The sequence below is a fragment of the Cornus florida genome, unplaced genomic scaffold, assembly GCF_030987335.1.
Source record: "Cornus florida cultivar Cherokee Brave unplaced genomic scaffold, ASM3098733v1 CherokeeBrave_3.0.0_Hap2_Chr05, whole genome shotgun sequence".
Classification (NCBI taxonomy): domain Eukaryota; kingdom Viridiplantae; phylum Streptophyta; class Magnoliopsida; order Cornales; family Cornaceae; genus Cornus; species Cornus florida.
Genome location: NW_026775575.1, coordinates 47,308,017 through 47,330,215, shown reverse-complemented (window position 1 = coordinate 47,330,215; position 22,199 = coordinate 47,308,017). Strand labels below are relative to the sequence as shown.

At 33.1% G+C, this 22,199-nt stretch overlaps 1 protein-coding gene across 1 annotated transcript; it reads left to right on the top strand.

The window, feature by feature from the left end:
• The first annotated feature begins 16,364 nt into the window (after positions 1–16,364).
• Positions 16,365–19,127, top strand: LOC132306410 (rac-like GTP-binding protein RAC2). The gene is made up of 7 exons (XM_059803796.1): positions 16,365–16,811; positions 16,982–17,069; positions 17,622–17,731; positions 17,884–17,947; positions 18,165–18,229; positions 18,371–18,436; positions 18,828–19,127. The coding sequence occupies exons 1-7, from the start codon at positions 16,713–16,715 to the stop codon at positions 18,924–18,926; spliced, it is 591 nt and encodes a 196-aa protein (XP_059659779.1). The 5' UTR covers positions 16,365–16,712; the 3' UTR covers positions 18,927–19,127.
• The last annotated feature ends 3,072 nt before the right edge of the window (positions 19,128–22,199 follow it).

Below are 22,199 nucleotides of genomic sequence, written 5' to 3'. Positions count from 1 at the left end.
TAACCTATGTTGGAAAACATGCCAATGACTAATGTAATCTCACATTACAAGTTTATTTCATTCAATTTATGACCATACGAAATAAACTTTCACTACAGTTAAATATTAAACAAAAGTTGCAATTCTCATGCAATAAATCCAAATTTAATACATGTGAATAACCATACCAAAACTTAATTTTGTAGCATGCCACAATACAATTCCAAGTTGTATATCACCATGATGATTAAATCTTAAACATGGAATTTAATTAAATAAAAGGTTTCAAAACCTAACCGAATATTCGAAATCAAATATATGAGAAGCTATATGGCATGTAAATCGAGAATATCAAGTCGGAATTCAAATAGAGTGAATAGTGCACTCGGGGGAAATTAATTAATTAAATTAATTAATAATTACTAATTTTCAAAACACCTCCAATTACTTTCAAATTCAATTATGTTGGAGAGCATGCTAAGGCCTAATTTAATATGCTAACACATATTGATTTCAAGCTAGTTAAGGCCATGTGAATTAATCTTTCACCTAAGATAAATATTAAATAAAAGCTTTAGTACTTATTTAAATACTCTAATTTTAATACACGACAATGAGCATATCATGGGGCAATATAATATCATGCTACATGTTTAAACCAAGTCACGAGCAACCGGGAAAATTAGATCCCGTACAAAAAAAAATAATAATAAAATCTCTAGATTTTATATTTAATCATGCAAACAAGTAGTATAAGAATCACAAGCATCCTATATAACAAGAATTTAAACCTAGAACATTCCCTACCTCAATTTGAGATGAAAATCTCAAATCCCCGCCAAAATGAAAGTGCTCCGAATCCGACGATACCGAGAGGTTTTGTCGGGGACAACACTATGAACAAGAATCTAAAAGAAGCCCCATGAAAATCCCAACTTGACTCCAAACCCGAACTCAAAAAATCGTCGAAAATGGATTCTAATAAGGGCATAAGATGCGCGGCGTCAAGACAAGCATTAAACGTTAAGGCCGAAAACTTTTCATCAAAGAAAAGTGAACCAAACGGGAGAGAGAAGATGGCAGCCATGGAAGACTATGGGATCTGGTCCAGAATGTGTGGGGAAGAAGAGGAAAATTATGTTTTAATTTTTCAAACCCCTTATTTATAGAAAATCACAAAAAGTGCCCCGAAAGGGCCCCGCCGGGTCTGGAAAAGTGGATTTTGAGCAGACGCGCTCAAACGGCAAAACTCCATGAACGAAAAAGATTCAAAATAAGAAAATATGAAGAACAGAAGAAACAATATCGAAAATTGAGTCCCGAGCAAAAAGTTATGCCCCGAACAAGTTCGGCGGCAACTGGGTCCAAAAACTCTGAAACTGGAGAAAAATGACCAGAACGGAATTCTAAAAGTCCACGACTCGAAGAAATGTCAAAATGAATCCTGTACGAGGATCCAGGCTCCAGACGAGACATTTTGCAATAACTTTCATTAATTGCACAATGACCCCTACAAAAAGGGTTAACTACGAAACTGCCCTAGAATGAAAATATCTTCCAAAAGATATTTTCTTAGATAACCCTGAAATAAAATATCTTCAAAAGATATTTACGAAAAATACCCCAAGAAACGAAAAAGATTCTAAACAATTGTGAATCCATGCCCCTGTAGGCACCGGGAGCAACCAGAGTACTTTCTTCCAAAAGTAAAGATACGTATTTTGAGGAAACCACTCAAGATGAAGGCACATGAAGTCAAAAACCAACTCCGAGCATGAGAAGTGAGGTTGTGCCAAAAACTAGCAAACGGAGATAAGACAGAATAGAGAAAAGGACGAAATAGTGCATAGTGTCGAAAAACGAAAAATGTGAAAATGACTCGATCCTTAAAGAAAGTTGTTAATCCACGGAAAAGAGTATCAGGAACCAATTTTGAGCACTCGAGATGACACTAAGCGACACAAAATAGAGCTCAGAAAAGAAAATTAAACGAAAAAAATTCATTTATAAAATTTCATGAAAAAGGAAAGGAAGGCAGATAACCGGGTCGTTACAACCTACCCTCCTTAAAGGAATTTCATCCCCTGAAATTAGGAACATACCAGAGAGAACAGAATAATGACAGAACAAAAGGTCAAATCAAAGGACAGCTCACAACGCACTGAAGGACATATCCTAAAGTCTAAAGATCAACTGAAGGAACGCGAAACCATGAACTGAGACAACACCTCATACGAATCGGCATGTTAACTCAACGTCATCCACCGAGAGAATCCCAAGACAAAGGAACGTTGAATCACGATGAAAGGAGAGAGTGACAAGGTAGTACGAACAACAACCAGAACCCGCCCACACTTACTCGTCAGCAAGGTAGCATGACGGTATAAGGCACTAGTTCATAACATGCCCCAAACCAGGTCAACTCTGAGAAACCTATTGATACGGATGACATCAATGTCAAAAATGATCATTACCAAAAGCACCACGGGAACTAGGCATCTGTGAGAGTTGGGGTAGCAAATCCCAAAACTCTGACAACAATGACACTGGTACCATACGCTTAAGGCCTTAGATCTAGAAGCCACGAAGGAAAAGGAAATGAAACGGTACCTCCCTGGCCCACGTCTCACTCCACCAGACAAGAACTGCGATTCTACACTCACATGAGCCTTACTCGCATCGATTGACAGAACAGATAAGAAGGTTCCCGACATGGGTCCTTACAGAATGAATTTCTCCTATCTAAGGAAGAAACTCGTGAAACAAGAAGTTTTCCGAGGGATACGACAGATCCTAAGAGACACTATAAAAACCAGACATAAAAGTAAACAGCTAGCATGCAATATAGCAATGGACTATCTACTCAAGGTGCCACATAAGCAAACAGACATGTTATCAAATCAAAACATGTTATCAAGAGCATATATACACATAAAGTATGCTTAACAAATAATAGATGTCTCAAAATACCTAAGCATGTGAACATGTTATCATACAAGACATGTTATCAAACAAAGCATGTTATCAAGATATAAATGACACATCAAAGCAAAACAACGTGAGCATGATATGCACCTAAAACCCGTCGTCCAAGGTATTCGAACCCGAACGCTCTGATACTACCTGAAACGACCCTGATTTTTAGGCCAGCGCGTCCTGTAATGAACCGTAAGGATGATCCGATAACAGATCCGAATACGGAAGTGAAAAAAAAACAAGACTCTAAGAAGTCAAAGTGACCTTCCATGAGGTCGTGGAACTCAACAAGAACTAATGCGGAAGCAAAAGATCGAAAATATGACAAATAAGCCCCTAGGGGCAAAATAGTCATTTCTGAAAACTGTAGATTTGGGTACTACCGAGCACACCGCTGGAAGGATAATAAAAAAATAATCAAGATGGACTTAAGAATCGCATGATTCGGAGTTCGAACGAAGGAGAAACGGCATGACGAAGAAAAACAAGAACCTAAGGCAAAAAGGGTAAACTGGTAATTATTCAGGAAGAACCGGGTGCAACCGAGCACACCGTTAGAAAGACAGCGAAAAATTAGTCAAGTTAAAAAAAAAAATTCACTTGAATCGGAGTCCGGACGAAGGAGAAAAGCCCAAAAGAGGAATTAACGTCGCGGCGGCCCGACGATGGGGCCATGACAGCCCCCCTATGTGCCCATGTGCATAACCATGCACGCCGCGCATGCGCTAGGCGCACACATGGCTGCCAGCAGCCCAAAAGCTGCTATGTGTTTTTTTTTTCAAAAAAAAAAAAAAAAAACAGAACAGAGGCTGAATTTGGAAGCCTAGATGAATTTTTTTCCAAAAACACAAAGAAGAAACCCTCCTCAAAATTATGTTTTCTACATGACTCGTGTGAGAATTAAAAAAAAAAACGCAATGTAGAATGCCCTAAATGCCCCTCCATGAAATCTGGTCATAGAGGTCCAAACAGCTGCTAAATTGAAAAACTGAGAGCTGAACTTCGTAAGCAATTTTCGATATCAAGATGATATTTTCTGGAAAAACACGGAAAAGAAACCCCCCCTAAAATCATGTTTTCTATTCAACCATATTGAAAGAAGAAAATAAAACCACCGTGAAAAGTGTCTAATGCCCCTAGATCAGAATATGCAAAAAAAGTGCGAAATGAATTCACAAGAAGCTCAAAACACAAACGATAAGGTTTTACCCGGAAACAACCATGCACGCAAACGTAACTTACCTATTTGGACATGCTACAATGGTCCATGACTTAAAAATACCACCGATACAAAATCCGACCCCCCAACGAGCAAAAATACAAAAATGGAACTTGGAATGAAAATTCGGAATCCAAAAATACAAAACGGGATCAAATGACCATTTGGCCCTTGGCCACACTTCATACATGATTTATGAGACCCTATGAAAGAATGAGAATGGAATTCCCACGCCCGATGCAACCATGGTAAAGCAATGACTTGCGATTTTTCAAGATTTTCACAATATTTCGTGAAGTTAAAAAGTACATAGAATATAATATAATGGTCATTGGCCTCCGGCCTCATCTCATACATATCAAATATATTGAAAGGAGTGTACTTAACTACATATTACATAGATGGAATCAAATATACATATTTTGACCTATAAGTCTACAAAATGACATTTCATGCTAACATTTGCATGAAATGGAAACTTAAAAGCTACACGACATCCAAGGAATGCTAGGCATCACGAACCAAGTCTTCGTACCTAAAATATGCCCCAGTATCGTAGGGGTGAGTAACATAAGCTACTCGTAAAAGATGAGCATGCATCGACCTAGCATTTTACAAATTTATCACCTTAAGGGGAAACATGTTAAAAGGGTTCATGCCACCTAACGTCTATATTGAAATGAGACTCAAGGAGCATCCTAAGTTACCTTAGAGTGTTTCTAGCATAAATCACATCATCTAAGCCATTTAAACAATATGGAAGCACGTTATACAAAACAACAATCCTAACTAAAATAAATAATATCCAGCTAAAACATAAAGAAGGAAATCCTACGTTAAGTCGGAGGAGTGAATAGATCGTCTCTGCTAGGCACGACCAATCCCTTAAGTCTAGAACTGACGAACACTAGAAAAATAATGGTGGGTCAGGCTCACAAATAAGTTCTAATCTATTACATCCCGAACAGAGACTCAGAACTCATATACATTCTAGTCAATCCAACAATAACTACATAGTCCGTATATATATAGAAACACACAAAAGGAACCTCACTAGACTAAAGGGTTGTCTCTACCTAAATAGTAGGCAATAAGCAAAACACACATATAGTGGGCATGAGTACCTAGACCTACCAGGGTACACAACTACATTGTATCTAGTTACACATCCCTGGCAATATACACATCCTAACCATGATTCTGAGGCTCAAGTGCATATCATGGCATATAACTATATATATATAATTTGTCCTATCCCAACATAAAATAAATATCCGATATGTCATCCAACTGATTCAGTTGACCTGACATGAAAATATATAGGATTTAACATTTTAGTTAATCCATTTCGTTATATATGAATAGGTAGGACTTAACGTTTTTAGTTAATCCGTCTCTAATATGCCACCATCCAATACTAGTGCATATAATGCATACAATCCATAAATGATGCAACAGTTATAATATCACACATTGAATTTATCTCATAAAAATTAACATACATTTCAAATAATTGTACTCCTCCACAATCTGATCAAATTTATTTAAAACCAAATAATTGATTAAAATAATTTAATCCAACCATATTTAATTAATTTAACCTTTTAAATTTATTAAATTTTCTATTTAACTTGTGTACTTAAATCATATTTTTAAAATCCTCCATAAATTTAATTTAATAATTTAAAAATCTTTAAAACAGATTTAATAACATATTGTAAATACACATCATGCATCAATTTGTCTAAATTACCAAGCATATACACAAACCCATTACACATATACATACACTGTAATTTCAGTTTTTAATCATGCAAATAAGTTCAATTAATTTAATTAATTAATCCTGGAACTAATCTAGCATATATATAATCTGAATCAAAGGAGAAAAGAAGAAAAGAACTTGCCTTAAGGATTTTGATAAAAACCCTAACCTCCTTCTTCCTCTTTTCCTTCTTTTTGTTCCTTTTTTCGTTCTCTAAACTCTCTGCCTTTTTCCTCCAAAATATACTACGTGATTTAATTTCTAGCCCCCTTTTACTAACCTATATTTATATATTTATAACTTAAATATAATAATTTAATCATTTTCCCAATCCAAGTCAACTTAATAAAAGAAAATAATAATATTAAAATATTAAAAAGGTAACTAAAAATATATTACGTACATAATTTATGTATATCCTTATTACAAAAATATATAAAATATATACATCAGTTACAATAATATTAATTAATTAATTACTTTCCTTTTATATATATATATATATATATATATATAATTATACATGGGTAACTAAAAATATGTTACGTATATAATCTATGTATATCCTTATTATACAAATATAAAAATATATACATCAGATTATTAATACTAAGTCACAATAATATTAATTAATAAATTATTTTCCTTTTATATATATATCTATATATATATAACTATTCATGGGTAACTAAAAATATGTTATGTATATAATCTATGTATATCCTTATTATACAAATATAAAAATATATACATCAGATTATTAATACTAAGTCGCAATAATATTAATTAATAAATTACTTTCCTTATATATATATATATATATATATATAAAACTATTCATGGGTAATTATCCTTACCCATTAAATCTCTTATCCAAGTAGTCCATGTGACCCATTTGGTTGGTCCATTATTACTAACCATATCCATAAAATAAAATAAAATAAACATTTAATTATTTAATCTACAATTAATTATAAATAAACAAAATACATTAATTAAATCAACTAATTCAAATAACATTCAAGCACATACTTTAAATTAATCAGATAAATCAAATAAAATATTTAAGCAAATAAAAATATTTAATTAACCAATTCAATTAAACACGTTATCAAATAGCCAAATAATCAAGTAAATAAATAAAAATGCAATTAAAACATTTAAAATAATACTGAGACTATCCTTTTAAAATTAAGGGTATTACATTCTTCCCCCCTAATAAAAGGAATTCCGTCCTCGGAATTTGTCCTTACTTTCTCCATTATTTCTGGAAATGTGGAGCGAATGACATCCTCCCATTCCCAAGTAGATTCAGCCTCATTATGATGGCTCCACTGGATACGAACCAAAGGTATAACCCTATTGCAAATAATTTGATCCCTACGGTCTACAATACAACACGGCGGTTCCACATATATTGCCTCTGGCTGTAACTCAATCTCACCAACATCAATATGTTGATAACGATCTTCATCTCGTAAAAATTCCATAACATGGAAACGTGAAACATATTATGGACATGATTTAAGTTGTCCGAAAGTGCTAAGCAATAAGTTACTGCTCCAATTCGATCCGTAATCATAAAAAAGACCCACAAATCGTGGTGACAACTTCCCTTTCTTTCCAAAACGCATTACTCCTTTTATAGGAGACACTTTGAGTAAAACTTAATCTCCAACCTGAAAATCCAAAGTACGAGTACGATGATTTGCATAACTCTTTTGCCTACTCTAGGTAGTGCGCATGCGATCCCTAATAAGAGCAATCTTTTCTAAGGTATCCTTAATGGATTCAAGACCTAAGAATCTACTCTCTCTAACCTTCATCCAACAAATAGGAAATCGACATGGTCGACCATATAATGCCTCAAACAATGCCATACCAATAGTCTTCTGAAAACTATTGTTATATGCAAACTTCACAAGTGGCAAATAGTCCTCCCAGTGACCGTTAAAGTTAAGGACACAAGAACAAAACTTATCATCCATGATCTGATTAACCCTCTCAGTCTGTCCATCAGTCTGAGGATGATAAGCAGTACTAAGATCCAACTCTGTATCCAAAGCCTGCTGAAAACTCTTCCCAAATCCTGACACAAAGCTCAAATCCCTATCTAATATAATAGATAACGGTATGCTATATAACTTCACAATCTCTGAAATGTAAAGTCTCGACAACTGTTCCGAAGTAAAATCAGTGCGAATAAGCAAGAAATGAGCTGATTTTTATCAACCTATCAACGATGACACAAATTGAATTGAGATCCTTAAACGAATTAGGTAATCCCTCCACAAAATCCATAGAAATGCTATCCCATTTCCACTCTGGTATAGGTAGTGGCTGTAGAGATCCTGGTAGCCTCTGATGATCGATCTTGACCATTTGACAAGTACTACACTTAGAGACAAAGATATCAATGTCCTTCTTCCTACATGTCCACCAAAACTGCCACTTCATATCCGAATACATCTTATCCACTCCTGGATGAACAGAAAACTCAGAATGATGAGTCTCAGTCATCACAACCTTCCTTAAATCGTCAGCTGAATGTACCACTAAACGTCCCTTGTAACTCAAGCCTCTATCTGTCCCAACATGATAAAATAGAACCTCCCGAGAAGCTAACTATGCAGTCTTATCAATGCACTGTGGATCCGTGAGTTGTGCCTTCATAACCTTGTGAATGATAGAAAGTGTAACTACCATGCATGCCATGAAAGCATCGGACAACTCATCAACCGTCTCCAAAGCATCCTACTCAGTGGTGAATAATGCAGAGAGACTAACATAAGGTCGGTGACTAAGTGCATCTGCCACCACATTTGCTTTCCCTGGATGGTATTGTACTGAGAAATGATAGTCTTTCACAAACTCTAAGCATCTGCGCTGTCTCATATTCAGCTCCTTCTGAGTGAATAAATACTGCAGACTCTTGTTATCACTGAATAATCTGAAGACTTTCCCAACAGATAATGCCTCTAAATGCATAAGGCAAAGACCACAGCTGCTAACTCCAAATTATGCGTCGGATAATTAAGCTCATGAGCCTTAAGCTTACGAGATCTATACGAAATTGGTCGCTCCTCCAGCATCAAAACACACCCAATACCTTGCAAAGAAGCATCTGTGTAGACAGATATTTTATCCCACTCTGTGAAGTAGATAGTACTAGTGCAGAAGTTAACTTATTCTTTAGCTCATCAAAAGTGTTCTGACAGTATTTATCCCATATGAACCGTACACCCTTCTTAGTCAAATGAGTGAGTGATCCTGCTATCTTCAAGAACCCCTGAATGAACCTAAAATAGTATCCTGCCAATCCCAGAAAACTCTGAATCTCCAAAGGTGTAGTAGGTTGTCCCCATTCTACCATTGCTGAGACCTTGGCTGGATCCACCGCTATCCCTTTTTCTGACACTACATGACCCAGAAACTTCACTTCTCGCTGCCAAAATTTACATTTCTCGAACTTGGCATATAACTGATGTTCACAAAACGTCTACAACACTGTGTAAAGATGTTTAACACGATCATCCTCTGACTTAGAATAAATCAAGAAATCATCAATAAATACGATGACAAACTGATCTAAATAAGCCCTGAAGACTCTGTTCATTAAATCTACGAAGATTGCTGGTGCGTTAGTCAATCTGAAAGGCATGACACATAACTCATAAGAACCATATCTAATGAGAAACGCTGTCCTAGGAACATTTTGCTCCCTAACTCAAAGTTGATGATACCTAGAATGCAAATCAATCTTAGAGAAGTAAGTAGCTCCCTTTAACTGGTCGAAAAGATCATCAATCCTCAGTAAAGGATACTTATTACGAATAGTAACCTTGTTTAACTCCCTATAATCTATATACAGGCGAAGTGATCCAACCTTCTTCTTTACATACAAAACCAGTGCTCTCTAGGGTTAAGTAATCCTATGAATAAAACCCTGACTAAGTAATTGCTGAATCTGATCTCTCAGCTCTAGTATCTCCACCGGTGCCATCCTGTATGGTGCCCTAGCAATAGGCGTAGTGCCTGGAGCTAAGTCAGTAACAAAGTCTATCTCTCGACTCGGTGGCAACCCTGGAATCTCTTGAAAAAAAGCATCCAAAAATTCCTGTACGATTGGTATATTATCCAATGATACAATAACCTTCTCCTCGGTCTTCTCCTCAATGAAAAAATAAATACGTACTAGAAACCCTGTTAGAACGTGGCATAGCGATAATGTACATATCCTAACCAGGTATAACGAATATAATAGACCTATCATAATAGTTAACTTGGGCATGGTAATGAGATAACCAATCCATCCTGAGTATCACATCATAAGTGTGCATGTCCAGGACCAATAGATTGGCTAGAAACCTATGTCTACCAATATCTAGTGTCGCAGGCCCATCACTCTCATGTAAAATAGCGGTATCACCTATAGGTGTAGCAATACTATGTGGTCAATTACATACTTGTGTTATCAATTAAACTATAAACAATATTTTTGAATACTCCATAGAGTAAAACACAGATAGCACATAATACACTATTAAATATATTCACGTGTAGGAAATCGCTCTTTTTTGGGAACCTTTCCTTTGAAATCAAACTTATAGAATTGATTCCCACAAGTTCCTTTTATAAACTCATCAGTAATCGTCCTGTCTCAACACAACGCAGTTATAAGCAAAAATTTTGTTTGCCTACCCAAATACTAATCACTCAATTTGGTACTCCTTTATTTTCACAACATGCACTTTCCAATATGATTTAATAAAACCATTTATGCAAATATCACAAAAAAAAAAAAAAAAAAAAAAAAAAAAAAAATGCTCTCATGAACAAAACAAAGTTATTAAAACTACCAGTTCACTTTATTAAGAACTTTTTTAAACCATGAACTTCCAAAAGAATAATCCTTATATATTCTTTAAAGATAATCAAATACCAGTGTATATAATTTAAACAGTACTATTCTGCTAACAATACTTCCACTGCTATTTGGAATAAGTATCACTCTTAAAAGAGTATTCATCCTTGAGCTCCGGTACCCTCCTTCTTAGATGCTCCAGATTCTTATTGTTTAGGACACTGCCTGGAAGTGTGTCCTAGCTCTCTACAAGTATTGCAACTACCCCTGAAAGTACCAAACTATCTTCTCTGTTGGTTAGCCTGTGGCTGGCCCTGCCCTGCTTATGGTCCCCCATTCTACTGTTTCTGAGCTAATTCAGGACAGTGGTTGGCCGAATGCCCAAAATTGCCACACTTATAGCAATGACCATTAAACATAGTCTGAACCACTGGTACTACTACTAGTATCTGCTAAACGTGTGGCTAATTTTGAAGTGCAATTGCTACGCCTGCTGCTACAGCCTGAGCAATAATGTAAACTAACTAAGGAAAATGCTCTGGATCCCTGCCCTGAGTGTGGCCCCGATCTTGAGACTCTTGAGTCTACTGTACTTCCTTCTGCTCGATATGCAACTGATCACCCTCCTCCTGAAACCTTTGCAGTGGTTGCTCTTCTGCAACTTGCTGACATCGTAGGAGATTCTGCTGCCTATGTAGCTCCTCTTCGCTGCCTGTTTCTCTGATTGTCCCATCTTCTTCTAGTGTTAACCATTTTGTTAACGTAGAAAGATAGATGTCAGAGTGATCTAGGCGGACCATAAAGGAATACAATGAATCCTAAACTTAAGCTCTAAACAAAAGAATACGCTACGCGGACCGTAAAGGAATACAATGAACCTAGAGTGCTCTGATACCAATTGTGATACCCCTCGACTCTGAGACATGGGTTAATCAAGCCCAAGCCCAAACCCGAGGGAATATTAAACAATTAAAATATTTAACAAGCATAGAATACAAAATAGATTTAAGAATAAAAAATAATAGCTGAAAGAAACTAAATAATAAAATCCCTATGAATTAATCCCATAATAAACCTCCAATAAACTAAGTCCTCTTATACCAGTAATTAATTAAAATTAATACTCAAAAATCGATCATGTGGACCCCTAATCTAAAATCCAAACTAAAATAAATAATATCTAACTAAAACATAAAGAAGGAAATCCTACGTTAAGTCAGAGGAGTGAATTGATCGTCTCTGCTAGGCACGAACAATCCCTAAGTCTGGAACTAATGAACACTTAAAAAATAATGGTGGGTCAGGCCCACAAACAAGTTCTAATCTATTACATCCCAAACAGAGACTCAGAACTCATATACATCCTAGTCAATCCAACAATAACTACACAGTCTGTATATATATATATACACACTAAAGGAACCTCACTAGATAAAAAGGTTGTCTCAACCTAAATAGTAGGCAACATGCAAAATGCACATATAATAGGCATGAGTACGTAGACCTACCAAGGTTCACAACTACACTATATCTAGCTACACATCCCTGGCAATATACGCACCCTAACCATGATCCTGAAACTCAAGCTTATATCATGGCATATGATGATATATATATAATCTGTCCTATCCAAACATAAAATAAATATCTGATATGTCATCCAACTAATTCAGTTGACCTGACATGAAAATATGTAGGATTTAACATTTTAACTAATCCATTTCGTTATACATGAATATGTATGACTTAACGTGTTCAGTTAATCCGTCCCTAATATGTTACTATCTTATACTGGTACATATAATGCATACAATCCATAAATGATGCTACAGTTATAATATCACATCAAATAAATTCATACATAACATGATATAAATCATACAGATATTCCTTTACATTTAATTGAGCAAAATGTAACAATTCTAAGTAGCATGCATTGAATTTATCTCATAAAAATTAACATACATTTCAAATAATTGTACTCTCCCACAATCTGATCAAATTTATTTAAAACCAAATAATTGATTAAAATAATTTAATCCAACCATATTTAATTAATTTAACCTTTTAAATTAGTTAAATTTCATATTTAACATGTGTACTTAAATCATGTTTTTAAAATCCTCCATAAATCTAATCTAATAATTTAAAAATCTTTAAAACAGATTTAATAACATATTGTAAACACACATCATGCATCAATTTGTCCAAATTACCAAATATATACACAAACCCATTACACATATACATACATTGTAATTTCAGTTTTTAATCATGCAAATAAGTTCAATTAATTTAATTAATTAATCCTGGAACTAATCTAGCATGTATATAATCTGAATCAAAGAAGAAAAGAAGAAAAGAACTTACCTTAAAGATTTTGATAAAAACCCTAACCTCCGTCTTCCTCTTTTCTTTCTTTTTCTTCTTTCTTTCTCTCTCTAAACTCTCTGCCTTTTTCCTCCAAAATATACTATGTGATTTAATTTCTAGCCCCCTTTTACTAATCTATATTTATATATTTATAAGCTAAATAAAATAACACAATACTTTTTTCAATCCAAGTCAACTTAATAAAAGAAAATAATAAAATTAAAATATTAAAAAGGTAACTAAAAATATATTACCTACATAATCTATGTATATCCTTATTATAAAAATATATAAAATATATATATCAGATTATTAATACTAAGTTACAATAATATTAATTAATTAATTACTTTCCTTTTATATATATATATAAAACTATTCATAGGTAACTAAAAATATATTACGTATATAATCTATGTATATCCTTATTATACAAATATAAAAATATATACATCAGATTATTAATACTAAGTCACAATAATACTAATTAATAAATTACTTTCCTTATATATATATATATATATATATATATATATATATATATATATATATAACTATTCATGGACAACTAAAAATATGTTACGTATATAATATATGTATATCTTTATTATACAAATATAATAATATATATATCAGATTATTAATACTAAGTCACAATAATATTAATTAATAAATTATTTTCCTTATATATATATATATATATATATATATATATATATAACTATTCATGGGTAATTATCCTTATCCATTAAACCTCTTATCCAAGTAGTCCATATGACCCAATTGGTTGGTTCATTATTACTAACCATATCCATAAAATAAAACAAAATAAATATTTAATTATTTAATCTACAATTAATTACAAATAAACAAAACACATCAATTAAATCAACTAATTTAAATAATATTCAAGCACATACTTTCAATTAATCAGTTAAGTCAAATAAAACATTTAATCAAATAAAATATTTAATTAACCAATTCAATTAAACACGTAATCAAATAACCAAATAATTAAGTAAATAAATAAAAATGCAATTAAAATATTGAAAATAATACCAAAACTATTCTTTTAAAATTAGGGATATTGCAGAATTGAAGTTATATTGTGAAGTGACTATTCTACTACCCTCATATTTGGGGTTTGAGCCTGTTGAGTACTTTCACTATGTTACCTTGCGTATCTAATTGTGTACTTCATTTAAGTAAGTGTATAAGGTTATAACAAGGCTGTGAAACCTTGTGTGAGCTACTATTGAAGCTGCATTGTGATTTGATAGTTATATCCCATTGATTATAAAGCTGTGTGAGCTAGGGTTTCTAGTTCTTTGTACTTTGAGTTGTGTTGTGATTCTAATCTTATGTTACAACCATTGTACTATATTGATATGTACATTCTTTAGTATTTGGTGAGCTGAGAGAGCTCATTGGGTCTAAGCAAGGGTGCTGTGGATAGGGGGAGTGCAGTATGCACTTAGTAGAGCTAGTATGTGTGTAAATGTTATGAAAACTAGTGTCTTAACTTATACAAGGGGGTGTGCAGAGTGTGAGACAGTTTAGTGTGTAACTACTTGCATACAACTAGTGAATATCTTATTGGTTGAGGCCAAGAACCAGGGTTTTTCCATATTATGAGAGTTTTCCTGTAAATTCCTTATGCACTTGTGGATGGTTGTGTATTGTTTGTATTTGAATTGAATGCTTAATGATGAATCAAAAGAATGAGAAGAAAAGTACTTAGACCAATTCAACCCTCCCCCTCTTGGTCTAACACCTACCCTTAAAAAGAAATTTGATATAAAATTGTTTTTTTTTTTTTTTTGGTAAGTAATATATATTTTTATTCTTCTTACTAGTTGATATACAAAATATTTCTTAAAAACAATGAAAAGGTACTTTAATTCAAAAATAATAAGTTGAAGAGTACATTATACATTAAATAAATAAAACCTAATGTAGCGGAGAAATCTTATTAAGATATTTCTCTAAGGGCCTTTATTTCTGGACAAGGCTTTTAGCAAAGGCCTTAATGGCCCAGTATTAAAGTCGCCGCTGTTTTCTAGGCATCTCATTACAGAGAAAACAATTTGCTCTTTTTTTTTTCCAGCAAATTTGCCTACCAAATGTGCAAGCCTGTAAATGTGCTCATTTGTGAGGCATACTGGTCTTCATTTTTCAAAAGCTAAGACGTTGAAATACTTTTTAAAAATAAAATTGTATTTTAAACATTCTCATACCAAGAGAAAGATTAGCTTTAATTGTGGAGCCAAACAAAACCAGCTCATGCCCACTCAAAAGTAAGTTCTCCTTTAATTGTGGTGACAACAACTAAAGTATAAATGAATTTATTGAAGTTATCATATACTTTTGACAGGTGTGCTTTTTTGTTTCTTATTTCTTTTTTTATTATTTTCCCTTACAACTCTACCAACAATGACTTTTATTTTACGTTTAAATTCCACAATGGCCATCTGAAACAAGGAGCTTTTACAGTCATCATATTACAGGCGAAATCTTATTTTTTAAAAAATAAAAAATAAAAAAAAACAAATTCAGGTTCCATTTTTGCAAGACCAAATTATTAACTACCTAGCTAACTTTTGTAAATAAATACAATTTCTATTTAGAAGAAAAGATTCATTACAATAATTATAAAAATCAAATCTATAAAGAAAATGATTTTCTAAGTTACCGCTTATAATTTTCATATACATTAAAGTAGATCTTTCGTATAATTCACTTTAAAACGCCTGATGGTAATAATTAATTAGGTCAAATTATTTCCTTTAGAAATAGATTTAAATATAATTACTCAACTCAAATGTTGTTGTGACAATTTCACTTTTAATTAAATTATGAATTGTTTTAATCACAAGGAATATACCTCAAAACAAAGATGAATCCGATCAAGACATCTCGGGTGTCCGTTTTTCCGTAATCGAATTAATAAAGTAAAAATAAAATAACACCGATGTAACTATTGGGAGTATGATTCTGAATGACATGGTGCATAGCGCATGGTCCCATCATCAAACTTTGGTGTTAGTAATTAATTTTTTTACACCTTTTCATAAATACATTATATATATATGTGGTACTTTTGGTAGCTAAGCAAGCTAATTTTCTTTAATTTCCATCATTGAATTTCACACTATGTTCAACACCAACTCTAACTAACAACACCAACACCAAACACCCCTTTATTTAGAGTCTGGCTCTGTCCTTCTCCTTAAAGAAACAGAAAGCCAAATACAATGATTGTAAAGGGAAAGAAAAAACAAAAGAAAAAAAGAAAAAAAAAAAAAAGAGGTAAAACAAAAGTGGGTAAAGTGTGCAGGTTAATAAATGCCACCTTCCCACCCCTCCATTTCTGTTCAAAATTCAAACCCATCTCCATCTCCAAAATATCTCCATACCCTCTTCTTCTTCTACCTTTTATCATTTTCTAGAGAGAAAAAGACATGTATTATTAGCACAGAAGCAGGAGTGAGAAAGACAAGACAGAGAGAGAAAGAGAAGATAATTAAGCTGAAAAAATGAACACTGCAAGATTCATCAAGTGTGTCACTATTGGGGATGGAGCAGTTGGCAAGACATGCATGCTCATCTCCTACACTAGCAACACCTTTCCCACGGTATGATATATATGTGTGTGTGTGTGTATATATATATATTGTATATTCAATCTCTATTTGTGTGATTAGTGAAATTTATCAATGCTATATTAATTTAATTATGATGTCTTTATTTGTGTGTGCGTAACTGTGTATGTGTGTGTGTGTTTTTTTTTTTTTTTTTTTGGTAGGATTATGTGCCTACGGTGTTTGACAACTTCAGTGCTAATGTGGTGGTCGATGGCAGTACAGTTAACCTTGGGCTTTGGGATACTGCAGGTGTGGACAGAGTATATGTCATCTTCTTTTTTAGAGTATTTTTTACTTTTTTTAATTTTTTTTTTATGCTAGAAAAATGATACCCATGGCCGTGATAATCGCGATTGACGAGTTTATTTGCGTTATAGAGTAAAAAAAAAAAGAAATTTTGAAGTTTTTAAGTGGAAATTAAAAAATGAGATTTTTTTATATCATTTTGAATATTTAACTGGCCAGTTTTCAAAATGATAAGAATTATAGTGACTTAAAATTTTATACTATTTAACGTTTAAAGTATGACGTACTTACTTTAAGTGATATTCAAGTTGTATTATTAAACGTAATTGATTGATCAAACAATACTCAAAGCTCATCACCACAAGGTAATTGATTGACCAAACAGTACTCAAAGTTCATCATCACAACGCTCTTTAAGCTTATAATTTGAATAGTGATACATACAGTAAAAGAAATAAAGATTTATAATTGTGCTTAGGTAACAAATTAATTTTAGTTATTAATTGCAATATAACACCCAAGTACTCAATATAGTTTGGTGAAATGTATTTTCAGGACAGGAGGATTATAACAGGTTGAGGCCTCTAAGTTACAGAGGAGCAGATGTTTTCTTGTTGGCCTTCTCTCTCATTAGCAAAGCCAGCTATGAGAATATCTCAAAGAAGGTGGTTAAACAAAGCACAATGGTTATATATATATATATATATATTATTTTTATTTTATTTTATTTTTTTATTTCTCTAAACATTTATTTTTGTGTTGGATTCATATTTTTTTAATTTCTGGTTTCTTACCTAAACTGTTGAATTGGCCATAGTGGATTGCAGAGCTAAGGCATTATGCTCCCACTGTGCCGGTCGTGCTAGTCGGGACCAAACTAGGTAAGATAATTTGAATTCGCTTCGTTCAGTTTTCTGAAAATAATTCTTTAAAATTCATAAAACAGTTCTGTTTTCAGAAAATTACAAGCTAAAGTTAGTGACTGTTCTAGACCCTTTTCAATTAGAAAACAAACTGTTAGCTAAACAAGTTTTGTTTTCTACTCGATATAACTTTCTCGACTACTTTCATGCATCTTGATTATGTAATTTTTTGCAGATTTACGCGAAGATAAGCAATTTTTGAGCAATCACCCTGGTGCAACCCCAATAACTACTGCCCAGGCAAGTCAAATTAATTTGACACAGCTAGCAAATGAACCATGTATTTAGTACATGAAAACTATATATATAGTTGTGTGTATTAGTGTGTGTGTTCTTGTTATTCTCATAATGAGTTGTATTGACTAAGATAATATTGGGCAGGGTGAGGAGCTGAAGAAGTTGATTGGTGCTGCTGTTTACATAGAGTGCAGCTCAAAGACTCAACAGGTTATAATCAATATCTTGTGTCACTTGTGTTTATAATATAATGTTTACATCTAATATTCTAATTTTTATAACTAAATTCTATGAATATTCTTTTCTTTACTAAGACTTGAAGAGAGTGGGTAAGATGACAAATATTAATAGCAATGCATTTGTTTGAAAAAAATAATAATAATAATAATAAATAATAAAATAATAAAAAAGTGGAAGAGAAGGATATCTCTCAGGCATGCAAATAAATTAAAATATTGTTTTAAACTTCAAAACTTCAAACTTTTCACAAAGTTTCTTAGAAAGAAAGTAATTTGTAAAGAAAATCTTTAATGGTGAATTTAATAAATTTAATTGAGCCTCATTTTCTTTTTTCTTTTTTTTTTCCTTTGCGATTTTTCAGAATGTGAAGGCTGTGTTTGATGCTGCAATCAAGGTTGTTCTGCAGCCTCCTAAACCGAAGAAAAGGCGACGGAAGACAAGGGCATGCGTGTTTCTGTAAATCAAACATTATGTTGATTTCAATGTTGTAAAGGGTGCAATCCTTCTTTTTAATTTTTATTTCTTATATATATATATATATACACACAATTATACATATTGGTGTTAATTTTCTTCTTTCCTCTTTCTTCCTTCATTTTACCCCTTCATATGTGTATAATTTTCTTATGATTCTATGAATTCTATGGCAACTTTATCCACCTTTCTTCTATCTTATTTTTTCAATTTGTGGTGGACTTCCAAGGCATATATCAAACCCTAGAAATGATTTCTTGTGTCTGTATACGAAAGAGTCCATCATTTAACGGTGTGGGTAATTGCTTGTGCATTAATGTGCTTTGACATCATCCAGTTTACCCTTTTTACCACATTCTTGATTAGTAGCACCACACTGAATAGTGACATCATCATTAAAGGATTGAAAACTTCCGAACTTGATAAATTACACGCGATAATTGACTAAGAAACATGAGTGCATACTGTTATGATGGGTCTACGCTAGTATCTCATGGTTAATTATCATGTGTTATGATTCTAAATGATGGACAATTATTCTTGTTACACGTGTAATATACTTAACTCGGACTGAAAATTTTATAGGATAATTTTTTTTTTAGCAGTAAACCAAATAAATGGCCTCTTGGTGCTTGAGAAAACACATTCTCAAACCCTAGAAATGATTTCTTGTGTCTATATACCAAAGAGTCACATCATTGAATGGTGTGGTTAATTGCTTGTGTATCAATGTGCTTTGACATCATCCAGTTTATCCCTTTTTATCACATTCTTGATTAGTAGGGCCACATTCTACACCCGTGTTTTATGGTCAATTATTGTGTGTAGTTATGTGTAGTACGACTCTAAATAATGGACAATTATTCTTGTTACACACGCAATATACTTAACTCGAACTGAAAATTTTATGGAATAAATTTTTTTTTTTTTTTTTTTAAGCAGTAAACCAAAAATCTAACTTGGATTAGAACAATATAACAAAAATCTATCAATCATCGTGCCATAAAAAAGTAAAAATCATAAGACTTAATCTAGTTAAATTAAATTCATTGTATGAAAAAGATTATAAAAATCAACAGTCTAGTAACCTAGCGGTACCAAGTTCTTACTTTTCAAAGAGAGGTTAGGGATTCGAAAAAAGAAAAGATTTTACAACTAGGTTAACCGCTCAAAACCCCAAAATCTATAGTTAGCTCTTTAGCGGCACTTTGATCACTAGTATAGTCTTTTAAACCAATTTTGTATAAGTAGGTTGATAATGTTCAAATCAATTCAGCTCACAACAATATCTTCAACACATGCATGATCACTTACAAATCTATGTGCAGAATGATTGATATATATATATATTATTAAATATATAAAATAACGGTGATACCAAGATCATGTCTATGGATCGACATGTCCAGCTCGATTATGCCAAAATTCCATTTTTTGGTACTATTTTTAAGATTTTGTTAGTGTCGGTAAAATGAGTTTTCCAGTAGCAAAATAAACTTTAGAAGTGACCAAATTGGTTTAACCATTTTTTTTTTTTTTTTTTTTTTTTCAAAAAATAGTGATTTTTGAAGATGTTAGTAGGCTTCGGGCTGGCCCAACCTAGCTCAGTCCCAATCCAACCTCAAGTCGAAATCGGGTTGGGTTGAGCCAGTCCGAATTGTACCAAAAATGGGTTATGTCCATAACTCGATCCGAATATTTTGGACAGGCCGGGTGGATTTCATGGTTTTTTTTTTTTTTTTTTTAAAAAAAAAATTTCAAAGAGAGAATTATTGAAACCATAGTGGTTATAAGATCGAATCAAAGGATGAAGACTCTTTGATGGTGATGAAGACAAATTAAGGGTTCTATCACCTCTTGATTTTCCCACCACAATAAATTTATAATAAAATTCTCCAACAAGACCTAATAAGAGGATGGAGCTTATTAGGTGCAGCTAAAGACTAAACTTGAAGTCTCAAATCAACACCTAAACATAAAATCATGTTAAATGTTTACTTTTCTTGTAAAGGGCATGAATGCGTGACTTTTTAGTAATATTCATAACTTGAGGGGTTTTGTGTAATTAAGTAAAGTAATTATTTTTTATCTTGGGGACCAACTTGCAATTTAATTTGGAAGATATTTTCAAAAATGACCTTTTTGCAATTTTCGAAAAATGTGACAAGTGTCACACTCTCATGGTGCCACTTGTTGGCTTGGTTGTGAAACCACTTGGAGGCTAGGTTTGATGACATATGAGGGTGGAGATTCACCCATTTGTTGGCCTAAGAGTGGAACACATGTTGGCTTAGATTCATGACAAGTGTAGGCTAGGGATTTAGTGTAGGAAGGAGCCTTAGATTCATGACAAGTGTAAGCACAAGATTAAGTCTTACACGTGTGTGAGAGAGGTAGTGCAAGAGCACCTAGTGAGTGGAGAATCCCACCACCTTTAACTTAGGGTTTGATTTCATTTTATTCATTTTTCATCTTTTCCTCTCAAACCCTAACTTGACCACCATTGGAGCAAAGCTTGATTCAAGGTTTAAAGCTTCATTTTGGTGCCCTTCCACTTGTCTTAGACCCTTGAGCTTGGAATACAAAAGCCTTACCTCATCTTTCTCTTCATAACCCTAGAAGGAAAACTTGAAATTTCTTTACTTTCGTTGGATTCAAGAGGGACAATCCTCTTGTGAGGTAGGGGGTGTTCTAATTTATTATTCAAGTAAATCATTGTCCATATAGTGATGTATAAATTGTATGCATGTCTAATACTAATTTGAGAAATTGATGATTTAATTGTAGCTTGCATATAATTCACTCTAGACCTTATATATGGTATGATCATGACTTGAACCTTGTTGTATATTAATTTGACATGATTTAAATAAGCTTTTAAATCTAGAGAATTAATTAGTATAAATTGATTTAAATACTACTTAATTATGCCATGTTTGAATTCCATTTTATACTTGAAATATAGCATGACCATGACTTATTCCTTGCTATAGATTTAATGGGAATCATTTGGACAACTCTTGAAATCTAGAGAAATTACCTCGTTGATCTACTCAATTTCTATGATGTTGATCTTGTGATTAGTCTTGTAATTCATGGAACTTATTGTGTTTTATCACATATTATGACTTGCTGCTCTACTTGTTGATTTTGGAAACTTGGGAAATCATCAAGAACTTGACATGGCTAGGAATTGGTTCTAGTACGGGAGATAGAGAGCTCCCTAAACTATAGTGCGCACTAGGGGAAAGGTACCCAT

Bases quoted from the DNA above. Each gene is read 5' to 3' on its own strand.
- LOC132306410 (XM_059803796.1), top strand. From the start codon at position 16,713: ATGAACACTGCAAGATTCATCAAGTGTGTCACTATTGGGGATGGAGCA. The intron at 16,812-16,981 runs GTATGATATATA...TTTTTTTGGTAG, and splicing joins CTAGCAACACCTTTCCCACG to GATTATGTGCCTACGGTGTT. The intron at 18,230-18,370 runs GCAAGTCAAATT...AATATTGGGCAG, and splicing joins CCCCAATAACTACTGCCCAG to GGTGAGGAGCTGAAGAAGTT.